Source organism: Eimeria tenella, genomic scaffold, assembly GCF_000499545.2.
Source record: "Eimeria tenella Houghton genomic scaffold, Eth_scaff24, whole genome shotgun sequence".
Classification (NCBI taxonomy): domain Eukaryota; phylum Apicomplexa; class Conoidasida; order Eucoccidiorida; family Eimeriidae; genus Eimeria; species Eimeria tenella.
The window spans coordinates 1-18,858 of record NW_013542262.1 but is presented as its reverse complement, the minus strand read 5'-3'; the positions used below and the strand labels follow the sequence as shown (position 1 = coordinate 18,858).

Here is an 18,858-nt window from a genome sequence, read left to right as displayed (position 1 = left end):
TGCATAACACACTTCGCGCATGAGAGTGCGTCTGACACGCGAGTACGCTAATGCTCTCTATCAGTCGAAAGATGGTGATTTGAAAAAGTATTCTTCACGGTGGAAATCCGTGGGTTTGTAAGTAATACATCACGGAGAAAGCCAACGCAACCAACCCGAACAACTAAAGTGCAAATGAATTCATTGCCATTTCACAAAGCAGTTGAACGTCACGAGCCACGCAGCATTTTTGCACATTTTACGTCGGAAGCAACAATGGCGACAAGCTGCAATTAGGTCCTGCTTGCCGCAGGGAGTAGCGTATCGTGCCTGCGTTTGCAGTGTGTGCAGCTAGTTTAACGCAACTGGAGGACAAAGGCTCCAAGACGCGCTGATAAACTGCCAAGAAGTAACACAAAACAACCCCCACGTCATGCAAAGCTGTCAGACAGGGATAACTGGTTTTTACTGGTTTCCACAAGACACGTCTTCGGAAGCCAAGCGTTGAAAAATCATCACACCGGATTTAAGGGCTGAAGCAGCACACCTGGAACTTCGCGTAACAAACGCATGTCGCAACATGTATCGGTAACAATGGCACATACGTCTTATGAACGATACGCCGCGTCACCGCGAAAATGTTGTGATATGTAGTATTGCAAGATGAAAGGGTCCACCAGCCATGGCCAAAGGCTAGGGGACTGAGTTTCTTGCATAGAATAAAGAAAATTATGTAGCAAAACCGCATGTAGCCCTACACGAACAAAACCCGACGAATGCAGCCTCTTCCATGGTGTAAGATGATCAGCCTGGGGCGACAACGGTTGTCGACAGGTTTTCCTTACGACTGTCAGAGATTGTCAATCATCACAGCGGTACGCGCAAGTACTCCATAACGTCATCAATCAAACCAGGAGCAAGCACATGCGTCCAATAAATTTTCTATTCACAGCTCATACTCAAAGCTTCTCAGTCTGGGGCGACAAAATTTGTCGACAGAAGATTTTTCCGCCTGTCAGAGAATGTCGATCATCACGAAGCACAAAAAGTAATTGATGGTGAGTAGACGGGTCGTATGCTAATATACTGGACAATTATTCTCAAGAGCGTAAGCTTAAAAAAAAAAGTCTTAGTCAACTTCAATGTCTTCCGCGTTTCTATGCTTTGCGGCGAGTTCGAGCAGTGCGCGCTGCTGCTGCTCTAGTAGAAGCGCGGGCTGCTGAGCTGCAAGCTCCCTACGAATTTCCGGCCCAACCTTGGCGTGGAAATGAGACTGGAGAACAGCCTTCAGCTTCATTCTGTGGCTCGCTGATAAGTTAACTGCATACAGCACAGCATTCAGACGAGAAAAACCTATGCACCACGGAAACAAGTGTATAGTGTACACAAATTAACAATACCAATCGTCATTACCCACCTTTGTACCGCTGTATCAACACCAGCAGGCATTTATGCCATGCCACGGTAACTTTAACTTCGCTCGGGGCAAATCGATGGAAGTGGTCAACGCACTCATTTATCGCCTGCATGCAATGTCACAAAGCAAGTAAATCGTTGTGGTATTTAACAGCGTTAATAAATGACCCTGTGTGTGCGTTGCGACAAGAGTCACAGATAGACGCTGTCCACAGTGTCGCAAGGTGAAAAAAGATCCCAAGCAATCTACCCAGGCCGAGACCGAGTGTTCCTTGCCTGCTCGTTAAAGCCACACTTCTAGAATCCCTTGAACGCCAACCCACCTGAAGTGGAAGTGAGTACTTTTTGTCAATTAAAACGGTCATCATATGGCTAACAGACGGTATCCATTGGTCCGGTGTTACTGCGGCTAATCGGACCAAAGCTGCAGCGCCATGTAGTACAGGGATTGACACTTTTGTCACAACACTCCCGACAATCACAGCCTCTCGGATCGTGCAGCCCTGCGAAACACACATCCGCCCGCCTGAAGCCCTCTATTATCCGCACTATTCGTATCGCTGCAACTTTAAGATCTTCAACTATACGGCACCACTATCTACAAAGCAATGTGCTTGAAGGACTCCCCGTACATCGAGAGCCAGTGGTAGATAAATGCCCTTAAAGAAGGCGCCTGGTTTGAACAGTGCCTTCTTCAAAGCCATGTAGAGGTGGTAATTTAGTTTTTTGTTCTCCGCGATGTCGTCACGTACAGCCGGGAGTAGGACTGTGCACAGGAACCTCTGTGCCATTGCTTCTCGCAGATTGCTGCAGAATATTCGCGTTGCCTCTCGTGTGGCCTGCTTAGACCACATAGTTGGATTCGTAAGCACAAGTATTTCTTCCCAAGCGTGCAACCGAGGAATGATTTTGAAGGCCTTTGGCATCTTTCCGCTTCTGTAACGTGCGAGAAAAGGCGCCATGGCCGTGTAAACCTCCACAACCTTCGGCGATAGGGATGATTCCACACGTTTTTCCTGTGATTTATCCTTGTTTTCTGTCTGTTTCTTGAGCTGCTCCATTACCAGATCCGCAAGATTAACTGTTGCCCGTGTTGCAGAGCTCCCAGTCCGCTGTTTCTCGAAAACCAAGTCCTCTTCATCCTCCTCGCAATCCAAAACAACAAATCCGTCTTTGTCTGCCGTCTCCTCGTCGGGGCCACCTCCCTCTGCATCAGATGCATCGGCTATTCCTTCTCTGTTCGCATCGCAAAGTGCAGAAACAAAACCCGTAAAAGTCAGCCCATCTCTTCAAGATTACACGTCATGCGTTACGCTCCCTACAAAAGTAAACATAATCAACTGCGAATCCATTCGCCGTTATTCAAAAAACACGAACCACGAATGCATCCTCACGCTCTCTGCTGCTCCTCAACGAGCTTGAGGAGTTTCTTTCCAAGTTTTGGCGGCAACAGGCCCTCCTGCTCCTGATCATCGCGAGTGCAGTTCTCAACGGCTTCAGCATCTTCAACCGCTTGCTTTATCTTCACGTTCCTAGGAGCATCTATGGCGCCTCCAGGCAGAGGAATACCGCGCGCGTCCAGCACGTCCTCGTACAACGGGTTGTGCCGAGGAGCGCCTTTGCGCCTTCTTCTCTCAGGTTTCGGCCTGAAAATATACAAAACACGCAAGCAATAAACACTGAAGAGACACACTGAGTCTCTACACGAGAGCAGACGTGGGGCGTCCCGATGGAGAGTCAATTAGCCCCTATATGACAACTGAATGAGGGATGTTTCTGTGAAAAGCGTCAAATAAATCAGGATTGCACTACGGACCACCCAACCATGAAGACAGCAATAACAGCCTGCAGAATCGACTCACATGTTTAGGCGTCATGAGGCATATCAAACTTGCGGGGAGGCTGGCCCATACACATCAAGTGTCACGGAGATGAATTCGTCTGCGCGGTTCCGTTCTCAGTGAAAATGGTACAGATACCCGAATGTCAAAAAATGTGGTCCCAAACAAATTAAGAACCATAAGAGGAAAAAGATTCAGTCTGCAAAGGATGAACAATGTGGGGAGTGAGGCTCCTCGACACCAAAGCCGGTTCCGGTGTTACTCAGGGATCAAAAACCGTAACGAAAAACCTTCCAATACACTATATTGTATGCACATGATAAAACAAGTATTAAAGAGTTGTCCAAGCCAAGGCTCCCGTCGGCTCAAGGCCGACTTAATGAAACTGTGGGGAGAGGCATGGGCTTCTGCACTGGTAGCAGCCAGCCCCTACAAAGTAAGCGGCGGCGCTGTATTCTTGCTCTGGTTCCGTATATGCATTTCGTCACTGCATTACTTTGCAATTTCATAATACCTCTTGTCTTTATTCCGATCCGAAGCCTTTCGAAAATGTCGACCTCGACGGGCATTCGTGGTGCGTCATAGCTCCGACAGAACGGCCCAAAGCCCCTCAGCGCCCCACCAACAAATTCTGCTCCGTTTCCTTGTGATTTCCAGCAAAATGCTCGGAACCGTAAACTCGGTTCTCTCTTGCTTTCTGGAAGCCACCAGGCTACTGAGCGCTCGTCCTCTGCTGCCCACATTACTCCCGCTTTTTGGGGGCCCTGATGTGCATGTAATGTACATTTTCGGGGGATTTAGATTCGTGCTTGTAAAGTCCTAAGCTTCCAGAGACCTTGAGTTCTTCTGCTAATGCATGTACGGTGCATTTCGCGGTGATGCGTAGATGGTTGCGTTGTGTGTGTATCAGTGGTTGGCTTAGCTCGTGCATATTCGAGGGCTTCAGTCACACACATCACATGCTTCTGCGGGAATACGTGGGAATATATGTTGATGTCAGCGTACGACCACGCTTTGGCTTCTCTGCGTCGATTCCACACACAGGACAGTTATGTCAGGCTTAAACTAGAGCGTTTGCGTCTGTGTGTTCAGTCGGTCTTAACAAGGGGTTCTTGGTGACAAAGCGCGCGACGCCGCCACGTCCTTCCCGCAGAAAGGGGAAGAAGACGACACGTGTGCAGGCGATTCGCGAGATCATTCGTCAGGTTGCTGGTTTTGCTCCCTACGAAAGACGCGTGCTTGACCTTATCAAGATCGGCAGCGCAGCCACGACTAAGCGTGCTCTTAAGTTTGCCAAGAAGCGTCTGGGCACCCACAAGAGGGGAAAGGCGAAGAGAGAGGAGCTCAGCAACATCGCAGCGGCCATGAAGAAGAAGGCCGCCGCATAAACTACCCTAAGCAATGAAACAGATAACATGGAAGGGGTACAGATGGGAGTAGCACAAACAAGAACGGAAGCCCAAGCAAAAGCGGCTGCGTGTAGCTGCATTTGCAGTGCCGCTGGATGGCGGAGGGCTGAAGGTTCTTTTTCTCTGTTGCGTTGGAAAGATCGACACTTTCAAATTTATCCATGTTTTTGCTAGTTTTTTCGCGTTGCGCAGAATAGGAGGAGCGTATGCCCGCAAGTCAAGCACCTATGTAGGACGCAAAACTAATAGAAGTCAGCTACGCATGTTGCTGCTCGCGCATACTTAGCACTTAGTTATTGCGGTGCTATTTGCAGCCCGACAAGAGCGTGCACATTGGTTTCGCAGGTAGTGCAGGCCTCGGAGGTAGTGCCGGTCAAATCATCAGAGCAGCTAATTAGCTTTGAACAGCTCTACTTCCGGACAAGCCCTTGGTCCAAGTACGTTCCTTAGGAGTGCATCTCCAACTGTCGGGCTGCATTTCGGTGCTCCAGACGAATCTCGTAGGTGGTTGGATAGACAGATTCTGTAACGATGCATGTGTGAGTTGGCATTGGCATGTGGAAGGATTTCCTGAAAGGAAAGATCTCTGCAGTAAACAGCGCCGCGGGCACACCTTGACAGCACGCAGCACTGGAGAGGGGGACCAATCTGGAAAAAGGAATTACGCATGATCGAGAAAAAGAACATTAAAAATATATTATAGAGCGTTGGACCCTCTTCAGGCGGGTTGGATCGTTGATTTTCTCGGGAAGGATAGGCTGTAGCCTCCTTTACGGCCAGACTAACTGGTTAATCATGCGCAGGTGACCTCGCTGGGATGAGACCTTGCAGCTTCGGTGCAAGCTTGGTCTAGCCTTGCAACCATTGACTTCACAAGCCGTTTGTCTAAGTATTATAGGAAGTATTTCAGCAGCTTATCTTTTAATTTGGGGTAATACATAATGGGACAAGCAGTCAGGGGGAGCTAGTCAGCGGTGGCTGCTCGCGGTTTTCCGTTGCAGTTGCGGGACATGAAAAGGAAAAATTCTAATTTTCATTGTTTCAAATTTGTTGTTAATTAGAGAAGTCCAGACGAAGTAGATGAAGCGAGGAAAGGGAGCAGCGCAATGGAGTGAGCCGAAATTTCGCTCGGTGAGTGACCTGGAACTGGCGCATGCAAGCGGGGCCGCACAGCTCTGAAAGACACTTTCCAGAACATTTAAGCCAGCCAAAAAATGCATCTAATGAATTAGTCGTGCTTTTTAAAACTAAATGAAGAGGTAATGAAGAAGTCGCAGTATGGCGTTTTTTGCATCACCTCAACACTGCCACTTGCACAGCTGCCGGGAGCTTGCAAAGCGCCGGTTGTTTGTAACGATGCGGCTTCCCTTCATAAGTACAATGATGCCTTTCTAGTAATACCGAGGTCATTTTTGTGTGTGGAAGAATGCATGCAATGGCAGCGCAGAAGCAACTGCTTCATGATGCGCGCTGTTGATTGCCGCTCAAACTGTTCTACGTGACAGTGTCTCTGCACTTTCTGTTACTTGACCGCCATTTTCAGAACAGCAAATGCATGAAAAGATAACAACAGGTATATAACAACATAACAACGCTGCGTGGCTTACCGTATTCCACACCAAAATGGCTCGCAAAAGCTTTCGCATCTCGAAGGTGGGGTTGGGAGGGACAGGCGACAACTGGATGGTAGAAATGGTGCGCGCGATAGCGAGCGACAGCGAAATTGAAGCGCTGGGTGTACCAATTGAAGAAGCGGGAAAGGCCATATGCAAGAACGTGTTCCCCATTCTAAAAAATCACCTAGCTTTCGTAGTGCAGTATGACAGAAACTGTTTTGAAGCAGCGCTCGTCGACGAAATTACGCAGGGGGAGGGACCTATTGCCTCCATGGAACTTCTTGAAAAAGTTAAAGAAGCAGAGGAAAAGATTAAGGAACTTGTGGGTTCAGCATGCAGCGGAAAGCTATCGGAAGCCAAAATCTTACTTATTTTCAACTATTCCGCTTGGGCCCCTTGTGCTGCAGTTGAGTGCATATAGCACACAAATACATTTCAGTGGATATATTTTTAATTGTATTAAATAATGTTTACATGTGCTTGGTTGTGCATGCTCTACTGTCCCTCTTCTGGGATGTTCAGACAAAAACGGTAGCCACTCAGTCTGAAAAGATGATCGAGCTCGAGAACAATCTGGCCCAAGCCCATGATTTCCTTGACAAAGTAGAAGCCGCAAAGGAAAGCGCCTTGTCTGCTGCCGAACAGAGCAGAGAATTTGTACGGCACTATCCACTTAATAATTCTACGTTCTTTCCTCTATAAGTACATGTACTTTCAGTATGGCAATTAGTGCCAACATTTGAGTAAATAGCCACATTTTCGCATGATATATTTGCCCGAAACTTTTTGTAACGTAGTTGTGTACTTCTGTAGAACCCTCATGGTTTAATAGGCAAAAAAAGAAGAAGAAAGGTTTCCCAAGTCAAACAAAGAATTTGTCGAAGAGTTGCGCATGAAGCTACGGGACGAAGTAGTGCTTGAGCTGGCCGAAGAGGCGACGGCGGCATCTTCAAACGTAATGACGGCAGAGAAGGAAGTGCAAACAGATCCCGCGACGCCTGAGAAGAATGCAGACATAGTTGAAAAACCTGCAGAAAAACCTGAAAGCGTCCCTGTTTCGCCTCCCCAGCCACCAGCTCAGGAACAGAGTGAAGAGAACAATGTTTCTGGCCGACGGCTGACGGCCACCGACAGAGATCTTATTAAAAAGTGTATCGACGAAATACGCAGGCTGAACACCCTACTCTCAAGCCACGGATCTCCATCTCTTGGCTTCCCTCAACGGGAAGTGAGACATATGCCTCAGCCAGTTCAGGTTAACCCGTTTGGTTTAGTTTGTCTGCCTTTATTCCATAAGTACAGTTAGACGCTTGAATTGTTGTTGCATGCTCGTTCGGCCTTTGTTCCCGCGCAACTAACCCAACACCTACGCCAAGCCTAGAAAACTGAATTAGCACTTGACGAATACATCGACTTTTGTCTCCTTTGCAGATTGAAGAAGACAGGAGAGGCATCTCTGTGCGTAATACCTGCGTGGGCACATCGGAGGGGTCCTTCGGCGGTTTTCAGGGCAACGTGTACGAGCACGTACCCCTGACCACTTTGCGTCTTAGCCCGATTTATCGTGCAAATTTAGAAAGAACAGAAGGGGCAACCCCAAGAAGCATGCGCCACCCTGTGCACCAACCTGCGAATCCACCCACGCGTCTATCTCCTCGTGGCGTCCCACAGTTCGTAGAGGGCAGCACCCTTGCTGCCACATGGTTTAGCAGCCCCCCAGCAGCAGCTGTTGTTGCTGATATGACTGGAGTATCCGCAGTACCAGCTCCTCCTCACCAGCAGGGGCCGTCTTCTGGGTCTGGGGAGGCGGCTACGCTGCAGGACTCGCCGCAGCAGCAGACTTTCATGCATTCGCACTTGATGTCTGCTGAGGTTCCCGAGGACGTGGTTGTGAGCGGCAGCCCTGAGTCTAGCCAGCACACAGCATTACCCGTAAAAGGAAACAAAGCTTTTTCTCTGCCGGCTTCACTCCACGCAGAAGTTGCCGCTGGCGAGATAGGCAAGACAGCAGCACAAATACCAAAGGCGAAGTTTCAACCGTCCTTCGCCAATGACCCGTATCTTTCCCTCGAGCCCCCCGATCCCAGCTCTTCTGCATCCGCTGTTTTAAACACCACAGACTACGTAACAGAAAACACAACAGAAGTCACAAGGCTTCCCCGTTCCCCTGAAGGAACAGAAACGGAGGCTGTTGCAACTACGGAACTATCTGCTGCAGTAGCAGATCTAGATGTTCCTTCTGCCGCACCAACAGCGCTACCAGAGCCTGCAGCTAGCGGGCAAAACAGCCCAGTAAAAGAAATCTCCATTGCTGGTAGGCGGTTTGCACAAGCACGTAGATTTTCTGTACAGTGCTGGGTGTGCACATCGACTGTCTGCATCTTCTATTCATTTAATTCTAGGCAGGCTGTGCGTCTGTGTCCTGCATTTTTTGAATAAATTCTGAAACAATGTTTACAGTGACTTTAATAAACGTTTTCGACGCGCAGAGGGCGTTGATTGCACAGCATGAACGCAAAAGGGCTCTAGCTGTCTACATTTGTACATGAAGTCTGCCTGAGTGTTCAACCAACCAAAAGAAAACCCTCTGCCTGTGGCTACCTAGCTCCCTGTGATCACAAACGGCTGGTTTACGAAAGATCTAGATTAAAAATCCCGCACAAAAGCGTTATTTTGAATCCTGTTTTCAAGGCGTTACAAATGCGCTTAGAGTTCGCTTTGGCAAATACATTTACGGAGTAAATTTTGCACAGTGGCGTGACACTGCCTGGTTGTACAAGCACCCCAAGGCAGGCGCCAAACAGCAATTTCAATAATAAATTCTGAGGGGGATTTTGCCGGGCACGAGACCTACTACAAAATCCCATGCATGCACTCCAGCCTTAAAGTGCAAGAGAGAATGTTGCACTGCATGCTGAAATGCGTGCGGCTGTCTCAGCTCCAGCAACGGAAACTCCAATTCCAAATTCCACTTCTGGTTTTGTCGAAGGGGCATCGCTGAAAGAAGCGCAAAGGGCGGAAGTAGAAGAATCCCAATGGCAAGTTTCCCCTACGCCTTCATTAGGTGCCCATGGAAGCAGCAGCGCCAATGCTGCACTTGAAGCTCTCTCCTCTTCACATTCAGAGGCAGCAGTTGCAGGCGGAGAGAAGAAAATAGAACCAACAACAGCAATTGACAAAAACCAGAACTTTTCTAGTCAGGGGGAGCAGCCCATTTCCAACTCGCAGCCGAAGGCTGCTCCTACTACGCTACCTCCGCAGCAGCCACAGCAGCAGCAGCAGCAGCAGCAGCCAGTCCAGCATCAGCAGCAGCCAGTCCAGCAACAGCAGCAGCCAGTCCAGCAACAGCAGCAGTCAGTCCAGCAACAGCAGCAGCCAGTCCAGCAACAGCAGCAGCCCCTCCAGCAGCTCCAGTCGGACGAACAGAAATCCAAGCCAGAGCAGCAGCTGTCGCAGCCGCAGCCGCAGCAGCAGCAGTCGCCCCAGCCCCCACAATCCGACAAACAACAGCAACAAAAGGAGCAGCAGCAGCAGCAGCAACAGCAACAGCCTGCCCAGCAGCAACAGCAGCCCTCCCTGCAAGAGCAATCCTCTCAACAGCAGAAACTGTCAACGCAGCAGCTCCAGCCGCCCTCCCAGCAGCAAGTACAAGAAGCCCCCCAACCGCAGGAGCCGCAGCAGCCGCCGGCGCAGCCGCAGCAGCAGCCGCCGCAGCAGCCGCAGCAGCAGCAGCTGGTGGGGGAGCAGCTGCTGCAGGGTGCCGCGGCTGTGCGGGCGCAGCAGGCAGCTGCGGCGGAACGCGAAAGCGTGTGCGTGGGAGTTGAGGGGCGTTTGTGTTTGCCTCCCGAGGCCATCTTTGGCCAGCAGGGCCCCCCCCTGTGGCCCCTCGTCACTGGGGGCAGCGCCTGGCGCCGCAGCCACGCGACGAAGACCATTCGCCTCGCGCCGCTGCAGCGCACAGCCAGAGAGCACTTCCGGCCCCCGCCGCTGCACCCCGAGGCCCCACTCGCCGCCCCCCTCGCGCTGCACCCCGGTGCGCACTTCCCTGTGCATGCAGACTGTGCATGCGGCCACTTCCCTGTGCATGCAGACTGTGCGTGCGGGCACTTCCCTGTGCATGCAGACTGCGCATGCGGACACTTTGTAGTGCATGCACAAGCTGCATGCGGGCACTTTGTAGTGTATGCAGACAGTGCATGGGGGCACTTCGCAGTGCATGCAGAGAGTGCATGCGGGCACTTCCCTGTGCATGCAGAGAGTGCATCGGGGCACTTCGCAGTGCATGCAGAGAGTGCATGGGGGCACTTCGCAGTGCATGCAGAGAGTGCATGCGGGCACTTCGCAGTGCATGTAGAGAGTGCATGCGGGCACTTCGCAGTGCATGCAGAAGCTGCATGCGCGCGCAGAGGAGCAGAGAATGCGGCACAAAAGAGATAAAATGCACATATCTAGAAATGTTGTAAACTGCTGCCAATAGCTGGAGGATTAGGACTCAGTTGCAATTTGCTTCAGATGATTAGGACGCAGTCGCAATTTGCTCTAGATGATTAGGACTCAGTTATAATTTGCTGCAGATGATTAGGACTCAGTTGCAATTTGCTGTTTGTATTTGCTGCAGTTGGTGGAAGAGAATCTTTTGGAGATCGGCTGGCGCAGATGAATGAGGCGCCGCCCGACCCGGACAACGGGGTGTATCTACCCCTCAAGGGCTCGAAGCTTGGCAGCGCTCCACGGAAGTTTCCAAAAAAAGAAACAAAACAAACTCCCGAAGCCACTTGCAAAACTCTGAGTGATCTTCGCATTAGAAATGAAGTGCTCGAGAACCAGGTGAGCCAGCCAAAACTACAACTAAAAACTGTTTTGCAGAAACTTTGCTTTGCATGCAAAGTAAAGTGAAAGCAAAAGGAAAAGGGAATACATTCGTGAGCTGCTGCTGTTCAGCTTGTGAATTGCTGCTGTTTAACTTGTGAGCTGCTGCTGTTCAGCTTGTGAATTGCTGCTGTTTAACTTGTGAGCTGCTGCTGTTCAACTTTTAAACTGCCGCTGTTCAACTTTCTAACTGCTTCTGTTCAACTTCGTAACTGCTGCCGTTCAACTTTTTAGCTGGTGCTGTTCAACTTTTAGCTGCTGCTGTTCAGCTTTTTAGCTGCTGCCGTTCAGCTTTTTAGCTGCTGCTGTTCAACTTTTTAGCTGCTGCTGTTTAACTTTAGCTGCTGCTGTTCAGCTTTTTAGCTGCTGCTGTTCAACTTTTTAGCTGCTGCTGTTCAACTTTTTAGCTGCTGCTGTTCAACTGTTTAGCTGCTGCTGTTTAACTGTTTAGCTGCTGCTGTTCAGCTTTTTAGCTACTGCTGTTCAGCCTTTTAGCTGCTGCTGTTCAACTGTTTAGCTGCTGCTGTTCAACTTTTAAACTGCTGCTGTTCAACTGTTTAGCTGCTGCTGTTCAACTGTTTAGCTGCTGCTGTTCAGCTTTTTAGCTGCTGCTGTTCAGCTTTTTTAGCTGCTGCTGTTCAACTTAGGTTTTGGGGCTCTCCGTCGCTCTGGGGCAAGCTCACGAGCGGCTGAACACTCTGACGCGGGTTTGCGACCGGCTGACGGGAGGCGTTTCAGCGCAGAGATGAAATCTGGCAGTAATGCATAGGAGAGGCTCAGAAGATAATCTGACAAAGTCTGCATATTAATGCACATAAGAGGGGCCAGAAGATCTGACAATATCTGCACATTAATGTATACGAGAAGGGCCAAAAGATGGTCTGATAATACCTGCATATTAATGCATATGAGAGGCGCCAGAAGATAATCTGGGCTGTCCCTGCAGCGAACTGTGCAGCGTATTCCCCAGTTTGGCCGCCAGCGGCTGACGGGCTCATGCCAGTGTTTCCACTAGTTGTATTCTGAACTAAACGGAGTACAAAATCTGAAAAGAATTGCTTGGCTCCCCGAGGTTTGCATAATACGACACGGAATTCTTCCGTGTGGCAGCTCTACGAGGGGTGCACGCGGGAGTGTTTCAAATGTTGCAGCGCAATCTGCTGCAAACAGCACTCAAAAAGGGAAGAAGCAAGCATTCGTCACTTAATTAATACAGCAAAACGCAGAACTTTGCTTAAAAATGCGGCTGTACAGTGTGTTCTGCAACCGATCAAAGTGTGGGCCGTCCGTACACACGAACACGGGAAGTTCGTAAGCTGATCTGAGCGACTGCAGATCAACCCTAAGTACGGATAGCGCTTCCGTCTTGAAAATATTTACAGTTTCCTCAAACGCCGTAGTCCGGCAGGTTCGTGAAGTGGAGTGTTTGTTGAGGATTCCTTCGGCTGCACTGACACGCCGAAAATGGGGGAGGAAAGTGGCGCACTGACATGGGCAGAAGAGGTAAATTAGCGCTTTCCGTTCAAGAACGAGTGCTCGTGATGAGTTATTTTTGTATTCCAAACAGAAACAAGCATTTCAAAGTACGAATGCCTCGTTTTGCAAAAGAAAGCTGAAATTCAAGTCTGTTCAGCCGCGCTGCACAGGGTTTCGATCACTGCGTTGTTGGCTCTGAGCCGCCTCAGCGTGGCCTCTGCCTCCGTCCAGTCTCCCGCTGCAATCAAGTAAGCATTTTTGATTCATCTTTTATTTCTGCTGCCGCTTCAGCAGCCGCTGTCTGCGTCGAAGTGCAGAGTTCCTTCAGCCAGCGAGCCGCAACTTGAACAGCTGCCGGCCAGCGCAGCCCGCTCCTCGCCTTCTCTCGCTGCTGCTGCTGCTGCAGCTGCTGCAGCTGCAGCAGCAGCAGCGCCGTGGCCACCGGCTTGTCGAAAGCGCAAAACAACTCATTTGGGGACGGAACTAACGAGCGGCAGCCAAAGCTCAGCGAACAGCAGCCCACAGCAGCAGCAGCAGCGGCTGCTGCTGCGGCACCCCCAGCAGCTGCAGCGGCCAAGCCCAAAAGACCCGTCTCTCTCGGACTCCCCAAAGGATCCCGGAGCAGCAGAATACGCTGCTGCTTCACCTGCTGCTTCCCGTTGCAGTCTTGATGGCATAGTTGTGGTGGGATATAAATGAGAAATAAAAGAATAAAAAATGACAAATGAAATAAATGCATGCAACACTTCAGGTGCCCGGATGCAGGTGCGCGCTGTGCAGCTGGGCCTCGCACATAAACTCTTTGGCCGTCCGAAACATCTTCAACCCTCTGCACCAAAAGGGCTAGCAGCAGGCTGCTGCGGGCTTTGCTGCAGCGCTGCAGCCCCTGCTGCTGCTGCTGCTGCAGCCCCTGCTACAGCAGCAGCAGCAGCTTCTTTGGAGGCTTCCAACAAACGTTTGCTGCTCAAGACACTTCTCCATTCAGAAACTCCACAAACTGTTCAGAAAGTCCTCCGCCCTAGAGCAGCACAGGGAGCAGTACGCAGCACACATAAGTATAGATATATATCTATATAATATATATATAATATATATATATATATTGTATATATATTACATATTTTATATATATACAATATATATTATTAATATATATGTATGTAATATATATATGCATATAAATAAATATATTCTATATATATACATATAGAATATATAGTATTATGTAATATATATATGTAATATATATATGCATATAAATAAATATACATTTCATGTTTGCGAATATACATTCAAAAGAATGCACTGGCCGTGCAACTTGTAAAGCCCACATGTTTAGGGAAGTTTTGGAGTGTCTGTACACCGAAGAAAGTGTAGAAGTGCGCATGCACAGAAGTGTTTGTTCACATTTTCAGAATATAAAAGTGCATGCAATTTATGCATGCATGCAATTTATGCATGCATGCACACGAGCAGCAGCAAGAAGTTCTGCACTGACACCTCTAAAGAACGAACAGCAGCAGTTTCGCGTTTGCAGAACTCTAGACCACATTTGCAAACGCATGCAAACGCGTGCAAACACACGCAAACGCATGCAAATGCATGCAAGCGCATGCAAATGCATGCAAATGCATGCAATGGATGATTTTGTCGAAGCTTCTTCAGTCACCTCTTTCCCCCTTTCGCTTTGTCTCTGGGGGAGGCCAAAGCGCTCTCTGTCTTCGTCGCTAAATCCCAAAACGTCGCAAATCAACAAAAATATTTCTTCGCGTCTTTTTATGTTTCCCTGGCCCGCAAGAAAATAAAAAGTGCACAAATAATATGCTGCTGCAGCAAGAGATGCATGTGCTGCTGCTGCAGCAAGAGATGCATGTGCTGCTGCTGCAGCAAGAGGTGAATGTGCTGCTGCTGCAGCAAGAGATGCATGCAAGACTCCATGCGCTGCTGCTGCAGCAAGAGATATCAGCAGAGATATATGCAACACTTAATGCGCTGCTGCTGCAGCAAGAGATACATGCAACACTTAATGCGCTGCTGCTGCAGCAAGAGATACATGCAACATTTAGTACGCTGCTGCTGCTGCAGCAACAGATATATGCAACACCTAATGCGCTGCTGCTGCAGCAAGAGATGCATGCAACACTTAATGCGCTGCTGCTGCAGCAAGAGATATATGCACAAGTTGAAAACTGCTTTGCATGCGCTTGCGGAATGGCAGGGCTGTGGCGAAGTGCAGCACAACTGCGTCTTTAGATTTGAATGAAGAATCTTTTTTTGGCAAAAAGATGCAAAAGCTGCACTACAAGTAAATACAAAAATGTGGAAAAGGCAAAGAAGTGGGGCGCTTGTGCATGCAACTCGAGACGTGCCGCGTGTACAGACACCTCACGTGCGTTTCTTGGTACTTGGCTATCATTTGAGCTACAATTCTTTTGTCCACAAAATAGTCCTGATCTTCCACTTGTGCATGCAGCTTCTGCAGCAGCTTCTGCATGCCATCTCTGATGCGCAGAAACAGAAACAAATCCAAAGTCTCAAATGCCAAAGTTTAGAACCTGCAACCATTCTTGCTGCTTGCGGCTTTTCACAAAAAGAATCAAAAACCCAGAAGAAGCGGGAAACCTAAACCCTGAACCCTAAACACTAAACCCTAAACCCTAAACCCTAAACCCTGAAACTTGATCTCTGAAACCTCTTGGCCTCACGAAATAGTTTTGTTGTCCGCTTCATATTTATCTGCTGCTGCTTTTGCTTCGTCTCTTTGTTTGAAGGCCTCCTCCAGCTTTCCCTCAAGTTCTTGAATTTGCGTTTTGAGGGTTTGGTTCTGAAGATGCATTCAAACAAAACGCAATTTGCAAAAAGTTCCGAAAAGTGTTTAAATTTATCATTTAATTGTTTACAAAATGGCGCACTTGATTTAAATCATTTTGCATTTCCTCCAATTCACTTCGAGCCGTCGCCAACTCCGCGCGAAGTCGACTGACTGTGCCGTCGCAGTCTGTCTGGACACCCGAACGCAGCAGCAGCAGCAGCAGCAGCAGCACGAAGTAAAATAGTGTGCGGGGGCAAAACAGAAAAAGAAAATATGAAAATAAAACGGAAAAGAAGATTCAAATAAAACACAAGAAAACAACAGAGGCTTTAAATGGCCACTGAGCCCCAGGAAAAAAGGTGTCAGTGAGATATTTGTTTCAAACACCAAAAGAAAGAATAAAACACTGGAGGAAATAAACAAAAAAAGTGTTTTAAAAAAGGAGTCAAAAACTGGATAATATTTGAGATAACTGTTTCAAATACCAAAAGAAAGAATGAACCATTCGAAGAAATAAACAAAAATATAAAAAAAGGAAAAAAAGGAAGAAATAGATAACAATCAAGATAATTGTTTCAGATACCAAAAGAAAGAGAAAAATAGATGAAGAAATGAACAAAAAATGCAAAAAAAGGAGAAGAAAAGAAATAGATAAAATTAAAAGCAAAAAGTGCAAACCTGAACAAATACCAAAAGAAAGGGCAAAACAATTGAAGAGATAAACAACAAAAGTGAAAGAGAAAAAAAAGAAATAAATAAAATTAAAAGTAAATAAATGCAAACCTGAACTTTCTTTAAAACTCGCGCATATTTCTCTACAGCCGATTTGGCCTCTTGCAGTTCCTTTTCCATCGCGTCTCTTTCGGAGTGGGCTTTAATTAATTCCACTTCTATTTATTTTTAAAATGCAAAAAACAAAAAGAAATTAAGACTCAAAAATGAAAAACGAAAAGTGAAAAAGTATCCCAACAATACGCAGAGGGCTCATTGCCTCCAGTTGCAAAGTGCTTCTTTTTTGTTTTCGCCGTATTTAGAACATTTTTGAATTTTAAAAACATTTTTGAATTTTAAAAACGTTTTTGAACTTTTAAAAACACTTTTGAACTCTCAAAAACACTTTTGAACTTTTAAAACGTTTAAACTTGGCGGGGATATCGAAAAAGTGTTTCAAAAAAAGTTCAAGTTGGGTTTCTGAGAACCTGAAATGCTTTGGATTTCTCGAATTTCTTCAAGTCTTCCACTTTCTCGTTTTACAGTTTCCAATTCTTTCTCGAGTGTCTGCACTCTCTGCATGCAAAGTTGTAAAACAACTCCACAATAAAAGGAATCATTTTCATTTCCAATTACTTTCTTTCAAATTAAAAGCTCTTTTCTCATTTTAAAACATTTCTGCTTTCTTTCAAATTAAAAACTCTTTTCTCATTTCAAAACATTTCCACTTCTTTGCAAATTAAAAGCACTTTTCTCATTTCAAAACATTTCCAGTTATTTGAAAATTAAAAACACTTTTCTCATTTTAAAGCATTTCCACTTTTTTGAAAATGAAGGGGCTTTGTTCTGAGGTGTATGTACCGCTGCGGCCCCTCGAAGCTCCGCCAACTCTTCTAAAGCTTCTTGCAAAGCTCGAGAGACAGAAGCATGAGAAGACTGAACAAAAAGAAAAAGAAAAAGAAATTAAATCTTCATTTTCACTTTAATTCATCTTTGCATGCATGCATGCAATCTTGAGATTGCATGCATGCATGCAATCTTGAGATGAAGTGCTTTTGCAAAACCACGAAAAGGCCACTTTTTGCATGCAATTCTGTCCAAGTTTGATTATTAACTCTCAGAATTATAAAGAATTCAAATGCTTTTTTGCATTAAAAAGGACACTCTGCATGCACTCTCGTGGGGACTTGTAATTGAGATATAATAAAAAGAAAAGTCTAAAAGAAAAGATAAAAAAGCAAAAGTTTAAAAGCAAAAGTTTAAAGGCAAAAGACTGCAAGTGAAAGTCTAAAGGTCTAAAAGAAAAGACTAAAAGTAAAAGTCTAAGAGAAAAGACTAAAAGTAAAAGTTTAAAAGTTTAAAAGTTTAGAAGAAAAGTTCAAAAGAAAAGTCTAAAAGCAAAAGTTTAAAATAAAAGACTAAAAGTAGAAGTTTAAAAGAAAAGGCTAAAAGAAGAAGTTTAAAAGTTACAAAGTCTAAAAGAAAAGACTAAAAGAAAAGAGTAAAAGTAGAAGTTTAAAAGTTAAAAAGTCTAAAAGAAAAGTTAAAAAAAGACAAAAGCAAAAGTTGAAAACACAAAACAAACCTGCCAAGAACGGAGTTGGAGGAGAAGGTCTTTGTTCTCGCTGGCCAACTCTTCTGAAGATTGGATTTTATTTATTTTTTTTTTTTCAAAGTTTTCCAAAAGTTCCTTGTACAAAACTCTGCAGCAACCGCAGCAAGTCCTTGCATGCAGCATGAAGACAAGTTCAAATGGCTTTCTTTGAAGCCGGAAACTTCGAGGAAGTTTTAATAATTGTTTTTCTTTTTATTTATTCTATTTTATTTTATTTTCTTTTTTACAAACCTAACTGTCTCCAGCTGCTCCGTCACTTTTCCTAATTGCGTCTTCAGCCTTTCCGTTTCTTCGCTGTCAGCCTGAAGGCCAAAAAGCGAACAAAAAAGAAAATCAAAAAAGAAATAAAATGCAATTGAAATTAAATGAAATAATAACGAATGCGGAATTAGAAAATAAAAGTATTAATCAGAAGATCCAGTTAAAAACGGAAATGAAAAAACTGGAAGAAAGAATGAAAAAAGATGAATTCCTACAACTTTCGTCCGTTTTCACATCTAATCTTCTAGTTTTTACTTCATTTATTTCAATTTTGTCATTTAAGCTTATTTTTATTCCTTTAAGTGCAATTATCGCGTGCAAAAAGGAGAAAACGAGAAACTGAAGCTGGGCTCGTTGCATGTGCAGTTGCTCGGGCGCTGGGGCGTACGTACACCCGACCTGTTTCGCTCTTTCGCGCTCAGCTTCCCTCTGCTCTTCAATCATTTGTTGTGAGTCTTTTAAATCTTCAGTGAGCTCCATCACCCGCCGCTGCAGCGCAGCAGCTTGGTGCTGCAGCTGCTGCCGCTTCGCCATTTCCTGCAGCAGCCGCCGCTCAGCCTCGGGGGCCCCGGGGGCCCCATCGCTGCTGTCGAGGGCATCTTCGCCTTGCCTAGGAGTCACTACTACGGAGCTTCCGCGGGACAAAGTACCCCCTGGGGGCCCCCCGGGGGGCCCCCCCAGGGGCCCCCAGGGGGCCCCCGAGGCGCTCAAAGACCCGCTGTTGCTGCTCTCCTCGGCAGCTGCTGCTGCAGCAAGGGCCCCCGCACAGCGCACGAGCTTTTCTGCTGCTTTAACACATTTTGTTAAAGAAGAAAAACCCCAATTTGGGTCTTGGGGGGGCCCCCGGGACTCC

The 18,858-nt window shown here is 46.9% G+C and overlaps 4 protein-coding genes across 4 annotated transcripts; 2 read left to right on the top strand and 2 right to left on the bottom strand.

Moving 5' to 3' along the window:
• Window positions 1-1,108: 1,108 nt before the first annotated feature.
• On the bottom strand, window positions 1,109-3,312 carry ETH_00003555 (bystin, putative; the record flags this gene model as incomplete). The annotated part of the gene is made up of 6 exons (XM_013374928.1): window positions 1,109-1,299; window positions 1,397-1,502; window positions 1,719-1,898; window positions 2,028-2,631; window positions 2,790-3,041; window positions 3,287-3,312. The coding sequence occupies 6 exons, from the start codon at window positions 3,310-3,312 to the stop codon at window positions 1,109-1,111; spliced, it is 1,359 nt and encodes a 452-aa protein (XP_013230382.1).
• A 473-nt stretch (window positions 3,313-3,785) lies between these two features.
• Window positions 3,786-4,624, top strand: ETH_00003550 (60S Ribosomal protein L36, putative; the record flags this gene model as incomplete). Its single annotated transcript, XM_013374927.1, has 2 exons — window positions 3,786-3,810; window positions 4,329-4,624. 2 exons carry the CDS (start codon window positions 3,786-3,788, stop codon window positions 4,622-4,624), a joined length of 321 nt encoding a protein of 106 aa, XP_013230381.1.
• A 1,644-nt stretch (window positions 4,625-6,268) lies between these two features.
• ETH_00003545 (uncharacterized protein) lies at window positions 6,269-11,879 on the top strand (the record flags this gene model as incomplete). Its single annotated transcript, XM_013374926.1, has 7 exons — window positions 6,269-6,583; window positions 6,784-6,918; window positions 7,094-7,489; window positions 7,693-8,575; window positions 9,200-10,294; window positions 10,880-11,088; window positions 11,778-11,879. 7 exons carry the CDS (start codon window positions 6,269-6,271, stop codon window positions 11,877-11,879), a joined length of 3,135 nt encoding a protein of 1,044 aa, XP_013230380.1.
• Window positions 11,880-12,850: 971 nt separating this feature from the next.
• ETH_00003540 (centrosomal protein, putative) lies at window positions 12,851-18,539 on the bottom strand (the record flags this gene model as incomplete). The annotated part of the gene is made up of 11 exons (XM_013374925.1): window positions 12,851-13,516; window positions 14,276-14,392; window positions 14,996-15,107; window positions 15,312-15,430; window positions 15,519-15,608; window positions 16,202-16,308; window positions 16,618-16,705; window positions 16,991-17,065; window positions 17,715-17,832; window positions 17,976-18,046; window positions 18,405-18,539. 11 exons carry the CDS (start codon window positions 18,537-18,539, stop codon window positions 12,851-12,853), a joined length of 1,698 nt encoding a protein of 565 aa, XP_013230379.1.
• Window positions 18,540-18,858: the final 319 nt, after the last annotated feature.